This window comes from Chaetodon auriga, chromosome 3 (genome assembly GCF_051107435.1).
Source record: "Chaetodon auriga isolate fChaAug3 chromosome 3, fChaAug3.hap1, whole genome shotgun sequence".
Classification (NCBI taxonomy): Eukaryota; Metazoa; Chordata; class Actinopteri; order Chaetodontiformes; family Chaetodontidae; genus Chaetodon; species Chaetodon auriga.
This window is the reverse complement of record NC_135076.1, coordinates 25,723,443-25,734,838: the sequence shown is the minus strand read 5'-3', so window position 1 is coordinate 25,734,838 and position 11,396 is coordinate 25,723,443. Positions and strand designations below refer to the sequence as shown.

General features: G+C 45.9%; 1 protein-coding gene across 1 annotated transcript; it reads right to left on the bottom strand.

Moving 5' to 3' along the window:
- Window positions 1–1,409: 1,409 nt before the first annotated feature.
- On the bottom strand, window positions 1,410–11,170 carry ndnf (neuron-derived neurotrophic factor). Its single transcript, XM_076721669.1, has 4 exons — window positions 10,843–11,170; window positions 5,227–5,421; window positions 4,676–4,800; window positions 1,410–3,540 (listed from the first exon to the last, which is right to left on the bottom strand). Exons 2-4 carry the CDS (start codon window positions 5,418–5,420, stop codon window positions 2,144–2,146), a joined length of 1,716 nt encoding a protein of 571 aa, XP_076577784.1. The 5' UTR covers window position 5,421; window positions 10,843–11,170; the 3' UTR covers window positions 1,410–2,143.
- Window positions 11,171–11,396: the final 226 nt, after the last annotated feature.

The window sequence follows — 11,396 nt, the reverse complement described above, 5'->3', positions numbered from 1 at the left end:
TCTCCCAAATTTGGAGCCTGTTTTTGTAAGTGTATGCACTTAAATAAAGGTAGAGGAGCAGAAGGATTGCTGTAGAGATGATGGCGTGTTTAGATGGCGTGTTTTTTATATTCAAGTGGTGCAATTTCAAGAAGTGCAAGAATCAAGTGCAAAAATTTGCTTTTTTTCACTGTATTATTTGAGCTTTTTTGAAAAGTTGAATTCCTACAAAATAAAAAGCACCATTGATCACTTTAATACACTCAGAGGCTTTACTGCTACGGTCTTTTTGGTCAGGTATGACCAATAGCATATGGTGGCTAACGTTAGCTAATATCAGCAAACTTTAGGTAAATATTACTGAGTAGCTGATTTTACAGAATTTGTTTACAAACTCCAACATAGCGTAGCATCAGCACAAGTACAGAAATATTATAAAGTCAGCAAAACTGACCAAGTACTGTGAGTTATGCAGCAATATCTATCAAAAGTTTGCTGACACAAAAGTTTGCTAACATTAGCTAACATGTGTCACCATAAGCTACCAGTTAAAAACAGGCCAAGCAGGGATGCAGCAGCTACACCTCTGAGTGTATTAGTCAGCAGTGGTGTGTTTTATTGCTTTAATTTGTAGATTAAAAGAGAGGATTGTTTCCTCTCTTAAAAGTTATGCAGTGTCACTTTCTCTAACATGAAAAAGATGATAAACAACAAAATGATTTCTTATGTTTGACAGAAATTATATTAACAAGTCATGGTGAGAGTTATCTCAGTTATTTCAGTGCTGTTCCTCCACCTGAAGCATGATTTCATGTATGAAAGGAAAACTTCCTGTGTGGCACATTTGAATGTCATCATCGGGGAGATCAGCACACAGCGTGGACACTGTATGAAGTGTTTTTACCTAAAAACAAAGATTACAAGCGGGCCATGTGAAACAGATGGTCTGTCCTCTCTGAGCTAAAACAAACTTTCATCCTACATTTCTGCTCTGGCTTTCATATTCTGAGTCGGCTCAAAAAATCCTCAGCATCAAAACTATGAATGGTTCTCCAACAGAGACAAAGAAATGGACTCATAAGTATGCTAAAATGAACCGATTTATTAGAATGGACGTCACTGAGACACTGGTTTGATTGCAAACGATGGTGCTGAGAGGTAAAACGTTTCCATCGGAGTTTTGGCACCACTTGTGTCATCTTAGACGAAAAGCCTTAAAAGTTATCTCCAGGGAATAATTTGCCCTCTGTTGATCGTTGCGTGTCACAAATCATTTTTCAGGATCACTTCAAATTGCAAGTATCAGGTTCTGCTTATGCAACCTTAATGTGAGCGTCTGAGTCTATAAACACAATGCACAGTGTGCTCTTTCATCTCCGAGCCATGACTGTGATGTTAACTGCTTGGCAAAAGAACATGACACCCAGGGTGACAGAGGGATTACTTGTTCTATATTTAGTGTTTATGTACATGAATATTGGCAGGACAACTCTGTACATGTGACACACACACACAGCGATACAGTGATAATAACACAGATCTCCAGCACAGAACACATTTACAAGATGGGCTCTAGAGCAAACACTGGCTGAGATACATCAGGGAATGTCTGAACTACGACAGCTTCCTCGTAAAACTGGAATTTCCTCGTAACAGTTATTATTGTCATCAATAAAAACAATCAAAAAGAGAGACGAAAAGTATAAAATAATTTAAATTCCTCCTAAAACATGTAGTGAATATGCAGTGAGAAATCTATACAACGTGGGTAGCTACTGTATCTCCTCCGGTCAACGTGATTTGAAACTGAAGAAACACACAAATATGACAGACAAAAGCAAATGTCATGCAGCGACAAAGAAACATACGAGATGAAAGATGATCTTCTTTGAAGTTCTGCCTCCCCAGTGGCGACATGATGACAAGACGACAAGCCAGGTAACAAAGCACCTCACGCTATGGGCCACCCACAGGTGCCACAATGAAATGTAAACATAAATATACAGGTTGATATCTCTCTCTACAAACAGTTCAGTCACTGCCACAGGCCCATCCGCTGTGTGAGTAGTCAGTCTGTATACACTCCTTAGTAGAATATCACTTAGAGTTAAATAAACTTATTTAATATATATATTTATAATAGATTTATTCTTTGCAGAGTCATTTAGCAGTATTTCCTTGTTTTCACCAGTTTGCTCTGGTATTTCACTGAGTGACCACTGTGTCCCACCACGTAAACGTCCAGCAGGTAGGTCTTGCCAGGCTCCAGACCTGTGATGGTCTCTGTAGTCACAGCTTTCTGCAGGTTCGGGCTGTGGAAATACTTGCACAGGACCTTTTCTGACTTCCTGCGGGTCTCTGGCCCGGCACACTGGTTTTGTTCCCGGCGTCGCTGCTCCTCGCCGTAATTGTCAGCCACCTCCTTGCGGTAAATGCAGTATTTGTTGCGGTCCTGCGTGCCCAGCCAGGCCACAGTGACGGAGGAGCAGGTGCGCAGCTTGTCGAAGGCCTTGATGCGCGTGTCCTCCGGAAGCGAAGGGAAGGGCTGCTTGCTGCTGGGTCGTGTGGTGGCTAGCACCTTCAAAGTGGAGGCCCCTTTTCTGCTGCCCCGCAAACGGATGAGGTACTTGGCCTTTGGCTTTCCCCGCAGCTGGAACTGCCGTACCCCCTCCACGTTCTGGGAGAGCAGCAACTTGCCATCGCGCCTCACCTGCACCTGCACGGCATCCAGACATGTGTGGACAAACAGAGTGACCCTCTGATGGGAGGACACGGGGGCAAAGCGCAGAAACTTGCTGCCCTTTCTCTTGATGAAAACGTCCGATACTTTGCCGTCCTTGAGCTCCACTGTCTTCTGACGAGCCTCCTCTTTAGTGCGAGCGAATGTTCCCACGTATGCAGTGCTGGTGTTGGTCGCTGAATTCACAGCAAACACGTCAAAGTAGTACTGTGTGTCCGGCTTCAGGTCTGACACAGTGAAAATGTTTTTATTGCCAATGCACACCTTCTGAATGTCTGACGCTTTGGGCTTGGCCGTGTACGCCCGTGAGATCTTGTTGCTTGTGAGGCCTCTGTCCTTTCCGAAACCAATGTCAGAGGGAACAAAGCCAAAGTGGGCAAAGTCAAACGGGCTGAAGTCTCTGCCAGGCTTGGGCGCCAGCATGAAGGCATCATCGACGCTCATCTTAGCTTCAGCTGCACACATGCTCTTGAAATTGTGCTCTTTGTTGATCACGACACAGTACTGGACGGGCTGGCCCATCAGAGAGCCCGTTGGTGTCGGCTTCCAGGCCAGAGTGACAGTGGTCCGGCCCAGCGCGGTCACGTCCACACGAGGGTCGTAGGGCAGCTCTGGATAGGGCTGGTCAGACTCTGGAGTCGTGGTGGCGTACACCTTGAAGTTGCTGTCTTTCTCTGTGGACAGCAGCTCCAGCTGGTAGAGGCCAGAGGGCGTGCTGGTGGCCACGTAGGACTCCACGTCGTTACCCTTGTAGGTAAAGAGCTCCGTCCCCTCGTCCACGGTCACCTGCTGTTTCTGCTGGTCCAGAGGTTCAGGCTCTCCTGCAAAACCAAAACAAATAGACACGACATGAGCTCTTTGATTGACACAGCATCCACATTTAAATTATAAATCCTGACAGAGATCTGTTGTCGTGACCTTTACAGTATTTTCCTTCCATTTCATTTTTGGCTTTGAGGAAAAAATAATTTCCACCCGTACTAAAAATGTTTAATGTGTTGATGCTGTGAGGTTATGATGAAGCCCTGCGAGCCTCACAGACGATTAGCCCCTCACATGGCAGCCATGTTTTCAGTCCAAACATCCCAAAAGATCACAGGCCGGCATTCACTTGGCCTTTCCGGGGAAGCTGTGCTACAAAGAGGCGCCTTGTAGCTTCTACGTGAGAGAGACAGGCCTAGCATAATATTATGTTTGTCAACCAGAGAGTGTGCTCAGCGGTGTACTAAAAATTAATGCTCAAAGATCTACTCCCACTAGACACATTTAGCAGAAAGAGCTGCAAAGAGAGGAAGAAGTTCACTGGTTCAACTACTGCTCCAGCATATCTCTACCAATGGCACTCCACGTGCTGGATCCAAATCTGTCATTACTCCTCGACTTACAGACGCATTCTTTTCTCTTGAGGCAAAGTGCACGTCGTCAGCAGTGTAACAATCCAATAAATCATTTTGTTATATTTGACCTGACAAGAGCACAGACACACACGCAGGTGCTCGTGTATTTATATTCAAATATATGCTCACATCACACATTTAAGCTCTAAACCACCGCTTTGGTCATCTGGCAGGGTCTCCTGCGCTGAAAGGACGCCCTCCAGATGGAGAAAGTTTTCATGTGAGGCAGAAAGGAAGAAAAAGAGGAAGGAAGACAGACAGAGTGCAGCGGGGTTTACCTTAAGAAGACCAAGACAGCTTAAGTAGAGGGATGCAATGGCTTTGATTCAGTAGGGTGACTACAGTAGAGTGGAGCCCTTCTCTGAAATTATAGACGTCAGCCTGGGCCGAGTCAGACATCATAAGTGGTCAGACTAGACACTACGACTGTGACTTAATTAAAACCCACCAAAACACAAAGCCTAACATCACTGCGTAGGTTAACTGTGTGTGGAGGATAGTGATATTTCCACATAACGTGTCATTAACCTCTTCCACTGCTGCCTGATGTCAATTATACCTGATCCCTCTCCACTGGCCTCTTCTGGCAGCTCCTGCAGCGTTAGTTTCCACTCCAGAGGAGCATCACAAGGTGTCACAGTCACAGACAAGGGTGTGTTGTCTTCCTCCACCACAAAGTAGTACCTGTGGAAAATAATAGGTTGAAGGGACTGATATTCACATTGCTTCATCACATTTTGACGTTAGCCAAAATACTGTGTGGGATAATGCATGAGTAGCCTGAGACTGTGGCACACTGTGATATTATTGTAATACTGACCTTGGTTTCTCTCGCTCTGAGCTAACAGACACTCAATTACACAAACACGACTTTCTCATTTATTATTTAGTTTTTGCATCGCCATAATAGATCATGTTACAGAGCAACATCTGATGTTTCCTATCTATTTACAGTAAGTGACCATCTGCAAGTTTAATGTTTTCTTTGCTGGTTGTTATGGCTCAGTCAGCAGCGGAAGGTGGAACTGGCTCCTTTTTGCGCTCATAACAACGTGCAGACAGTTTGAATCACTAGCATTATGTAATTCGTTCAGTCACTGTTTGTCTTACCTTCTGGGTGTGTCCCTGAACAGATAGCCACTGATCTCGGCTCCATCCGGGATGACAGAGGAGTCGTGGAACAGCGACTTGTCCCTGATCTGCATCTGGAAGAGTCCTTCGTCTCTCGTGGGCAGCTTCTGGGCCAAAGCTCCCAGCCCCAAAAGCACCAGCAGAACCGCACTCCAACCTTTACACTGCCTCATTCTGGAAAGACACAGACAGATTACCTCAGTTTCATTTGCAGTGCAAACAGTTTTATCATCGAGTTTGTTTGTTTTGATTGATACCTCTATCATGTCTGTACAGTGAATATGATGCTGCAGTCTGCAGCATAGCTTGAAGCGTAGAAGCGGTAGGAAACAGTTAGCCTGACTCAAGAAATTGATCCAGCACATAACCCTCACTAAAACCACAGCTTCACAACAATTACTGCTTGTGTGGATTTAAAAAATGAGATATAATGTGTGAATTAGTGAGTTTTAGAGGTGCTGCTAGACAGGTTTTTCAGCTTTGGACCGAGCCAGGCTAGCTTTGTTTTCTTTGTGCTAAGCTAAGCTAATCGACGCTTGTCTTCATATTTAACATATAGATATGAGAGTGGTAGCAAAATAAAAATTGATTTTTATTTAGGATCAAATATAACTTCAATAAAGATGAGACTTGGTAGGCAGATTTTTTTCTAACCTCTGATCAGAGCCGGGCTAGCTGCTACGAACTGTTTCCAGTCTTTATGCTACGTTAGCATCAGCAAATATTTAGCGTGCAGGCATGAGAGTGATATCAATCTTCTCATTTAACTATGTCTTTAATGCACATCATCAATCAATATAGATGGCTCATATTAGCTGCGATGTGTCCAAAATGTCTATTTTTGCAATGGAAGTTCTGAATGGCTTTTTTCCTATCTTTCCTTTCATTCTGGCATTAGCTTGAAACACAAACCCTTCTTAATGAGTTCCATTTGGCAACAGTGAGCTTTGGCAACAGACATTTTAGTGTTTTTAGCAGACGTTTGCTTTCATTTTTTTCCACTGTATATTTTATTTTGTGTTAAAATGTGTTTTCTTGCCTTCTTTTCCTTTTAACCTTAATTAACATCTAACGTTGAGACTGTGTGACAGCTCAGACTCCATCTTTGAGTCAGTGAGTGAGAGACGGAAAGGGGGAGAGAGGAAGGGGGGATTAGGCCTCGGTTTAAACACAGACGTGTGAAGGAAAAGACACTGAAACTCCAGGGAACCACAGCATTTCATAAAACGCTTAATATAAAAATCCCCAAATCCATGTCATTTAAGTTTTATTGATGCTAATATAAAAATGTTTAGTGTGGCTCGGGACGAGGTGCAGCTGACGGAGAGCCTCTCACGTATCCCCCGTCTATTGATTTTGCCCCATTGATTGCAGCTGATGGGAACGCCAAATCCCTGGTGATTTAATCAGTGTAATGATGGCAGATTAGCCAGATACTTTACCGCCATTTACTGCAAGCGAGATGGTGTCCTTTTAACGACCCCTCTCTCTTTCTCTGCCCACCCTCCCTTGTCTGCCTCTTTCCCTTGATCACACTTTTTTTTTTCATCGACACTCTCTTTCACATTTGTACACAAACAGCCCAGCCTTTTCGCTCGACTCCGCGTCCCTCTTTACGTCTCCTCCTCGCTCTTTGCTAAGCAGATAAGTAAAAGCAGAGGACTCGGGCCTGGACGCCGCTCCGCACGACGAGCATGGCTTCGTTCGTGCACTGCTCTCCGTTAAAAACTCGAGCAGGGGAGAAGCCCTTGACAGCTCCTGTCAGAGTCTCCGTCTCAGCCGTCGTCTGAGCCGGCCTCCCGCCGCACCGCCAAACTTCAGAGAGCAAAGGGAAAGCCGCCTAAGTGGTACTTTGAGGTTTGACTCACACAGAGAGTGGAGATCCTTATCGCCTCAGCTTGTCTCATTCCACTTCAGAAGCGTGTCAGTTGGAACAAAGACATGTCTATTAATACTCAAGACAGCTCTGAGGTGGTATGTGCAGAGCCGCTCAGAGCTGTCTTTCATTCCAACATCCCCAAACAGCACACAGACGCGGCGAGGGCCCCGGTCCGCCCTGTCCACCACACTGATGTCATTACACATAATGTCTGCTATCACTCATACAGTAAGGGTTTTATCACCACCGTCATTAGCACATTTGATGTGTGCCTTCAGAGTGCTCCTCACATATGACACCACTGACTTAAACCCCATGACTGAACCCTTACTTCTCCCACATGCACTGAACCACTCAGTCTGTATTGACAGTATGTGTTGCAGAGGGATGACATCTGAATATTAGAGCAGTTGCTGTGCTGGGTCACTGCGGTTGCACGGACCAGCACAGAGTCAACATGGTCACACGGGCTGCTCTGGATCTGCTCTTACACGCGGGCCTACACCATTCTCATGCCACAGAGTTCCCTCACCAAAATAACACATCAAAAAAAAAAAAAAAAAGCTGCATCTGGAACAAATAAAGTCTAATGTTTAATTAGAACGGGGAAGAATGTATGATCGCAATTTGAGGAACGGATAATTTCAAGGCAAGGTCACCCGCAATCGTGTCAACTTTGTTTTGCTGTTGCTTTTTATCAGCTTATTTATACATTTATAGCTTTTTGTTTCACTTTTAGTGGATTTTGCAAAGCTTTTTGGGTGGAAAATGTCATGTAAATTCTAATTGGCAAGCTGTGGAATCTGTGTAATGGGATTTAAGGACCAATAGAGCTTACAGTGGTTTCATCAATGGAGGAAATAGTGATGATCTTCTTTCCCATGGCTGTCTTTGACACATCTACAGTATCGAGAAAATGAACAAGAAAATGACCCCGCTCCCCCTCTCCATTCCTGTGTGATCAGAGGAACAGGACCCTCTCATTTGAATTACTGCTATAACAGCTTTGACCCTGCTCTAATTTGGGGTCATTACAAGCAAATCATGTGCAAAGCCAAAACAAAATGTTCACACCATGTTTCACATTGCCCAGATGGACACAATATTTGCAGTGACATCAATCATCTGCAGAACTGAAATCATTCACAATCCACTGATGATGAAAGGGGGAAAAAATGCAACAATTCAGCCACCTGCATGCAAGCGTGTGAGTGTACTTTCCAGCAGAAACACACTGATTATAAGTGCAGTATTCCATGTATGGAGCACAGGACGCGTATCCCAGCCCTGTCGTCCGTGTGTGTGTGTGTGTGTGTGTGTGTGTGTGTGTGTGTGTTCACATATAGCCTGTTCGTGCATGTGTGCACCAAACTGCCCCTGACCTCCCCTTTCTCTCCTCACTTTGTTTAACCGGTCTCCCTCTCTCTCCTTCCCTCCAGCTCCTTGTCAAGACGGATAAGCCTCCTGCCTGCTGCCACATGGAGCTCATTAACAGAACGGGAGGGAATAAAAGACAGTTTAATTTCAACACAAATAAAGAGACATTTCGGATTCCACCCAACAAGACGCCTGGCAGGGCTCGCAGGACGTGAAGCCTCTGTGTGTTTTCTTTAAGGAAGTCTGAAGGCAGATTTATGGTGGGTCCTCAGTAGCGAGCTCCATCGCTGCTGTCACTTCAGGGCCAATGAGGGGGCTTGGAGTGAGTGGAGTATATGGGGGGCTAGCAGCCAAGGATGGAACCACACAGGACCTGGACCTGTGGTACAGGCAGGCCAAACCAAAGCAGGTCTGGTGCTCTTGGCCAGCTAAACAGCTCATTAATGAATTGGTAGAGACTGTGGTGAGGGCTCTGATCCAACAATGGAGATTTTTATCTGATGTGTGTGTGTCCGTGTGTGTCCAAACCATCACATTCCTCCGCTCCACTCTGTGTATAAGTCTAAACCATCACTCAGGACCTGTCTCCTCGCCATCCACAACATCACTCACAGTTTGAGTTTCTGAGCGATCCACATCATCAGAACCACGAAAGCTGGCACAATAGCGTGATGGAAAGGAGAGCCCAGTTTCCTTTGCGCCTCACCCTCCCCTTGTGCCTTTTTAGAGTCCATCTCTGCAGCTTGCATTTCTCGCTGCATCCTGGAATGTCTCTGTGAGGAGGGTCAGGTCGCAGGGCCGCTTTCTGCCTCAAAAAACACCCCCATTCAGATAGCATTGAGGGTGATGAGGGGGGAGTGGTGGAGGCTCTGACTGATGTGCTGGCATTGTGACTGCAAGGGTGATTAAAGATTACAAGAGAAAATGCCCCATGGGAAAGTCATCCACCCACTGCCCATCATCCGGGGCACACACGCACCAGGCCGGGCTGCGTCGTGGGAAATGAGTCCATCATGCTCCGTGATGTTGTGCTCGGGGAAGGAGCAGAGAAGGGGAGGCACAGAGAGCCCGTTCAGCTGCTAGTGAGCCGCTCTGCCTCCGCTTGTGTCCATCTGAGGGAGCATAATGAGGGGCTTTGCAAAATGGATGTGCCCGGGGGACTGGGAGCGGGGTGTGGATATGATGAATAATTTAACAAGGAAATAAAAACTTGCGTCCTTAATCTTCCGCCAGTGACTCTGGATATGTGATCCAAAGGCAGCGCGGAGGAGACTGTGTGCGCCGCAGCCTTGTCACTTCTCTGGACGCGAGCGGCTATAGCAACACAGGCGGAATTCTTTCAGCCGGAGAGTTTTCATATGCAAATCACGGTTTAGTTACGGTATGCGACGCAGACCTTCCCATTTTAAGACTTTTTTTTTGTTCATGATTCATTCTCCTGAGAAAGTAGAGGGGAGGCAGTGTGGCTTCACCCTGCTACTAAATACAGTTATTCAAATCCCCACTCCGGGTATGTCTCTCATTAAACACGGGCTGAGAGGAGAAGCTCGGCTCCTCTCACATGGACCGGATGAGGAAAAACAACTCCCAACATGAGCTAAACTGTCACTAATCTGCCTTGAATCATTTTCATTTGGACAGTGGGGAGTTAAGTGTATTATAGAGATGAAAAATTATCCCCAATAAGCGCCCCTCGGGCTCTTACAGGTGCGTAAAAGCACCCTAAGGTGACCCAATGAGGCAAACATACACCCGAATTGCGCTCCGATTGAAAAACTGTGCAGTGTTTTTGCGCTTTGCAGCCAAACGCATGGACAGAGAGCACAGCACGCACGGCGCACAGGCCGTTAAAGGCTGCGCGTATTGATAAATCGCCTTATTGGGTGCTGTGTCACCCCTGGGAGCATGGGAACCTTTCGAAGGCACAAAAGCAAGAGGATTTTCTGAAGTTCTCCAGTTTGACGGTCCCCATCGGCTGCCGCACATTCACAGCCCAAACCAAAAATAAGATGAGATTAAAAGAACATGCGAGTTCGGGCTTGACTGAAATGTGTTTGAAACTTTTAACTTCCCGGAGTTGTAAACCGCAAAACCTCTTCCCCTCTCTTTCTCTCTCTGGCAGACGTTTCAAAGGCACCACTTTACTCCGGGAGTCCGGCTCTGAATTTATATGGAGCTTTCATGCGCATTTTAAGAAAATAAAAGCCTCAGAAAAGTTACAGAAAGGAAGTAAGTTTTTTTTTTTTTGTAATCTAATAAATTCCTAGAAGCACTGAATGAGACGCACCGCTACACGCCAGAGGAAGAAACAAGACAATCTTTACATGAGACAGTCTTACCTTCCAGAATATGAAGCGGCGAAGTTATCTGCCAAAGCCGCTCAGATGATCACCAGGGGTTTTTAAAAAGTGCCTCACAACTAAAGCGATCTGAAAGAAAAATCAAAAGTTGTCCTCTGCAGTGTCCAGTAGTCCCCTCAGTTTTCACCTCCGCTGTTGGTGCCTATCAATCGCATTAGGCGACCGCTCTGGTGCGTGTTTGCAGTTTTCTTGCGGATTTAACTGGTCTCTGGTGGGCAGGAGTGTGTGTGAGTGTGTGTGAGTGGGTATCCTGAGTGCTGGCAGTGCGTCCCTCCCCTGCCGCGCTGCTGCTATTGAAACCTCCACTGGATTGGAGGCAAAAACTGGTGCGAACTTCTTCCCTGCGCTCGCTGTAGGAAGACTCCAAGACGCAGAACCAGCCCACTCCTTCAGCGCACCACAAGGGAAAAAAAAAAAAACACAAACAGGGACCAGACAGATTTACTTTAGTTTGACTGGCCCTCAGACTCGAACCAGTGACTGCAGAGGATCAGATCTGGCACACACACACACACACACACACACACACACAC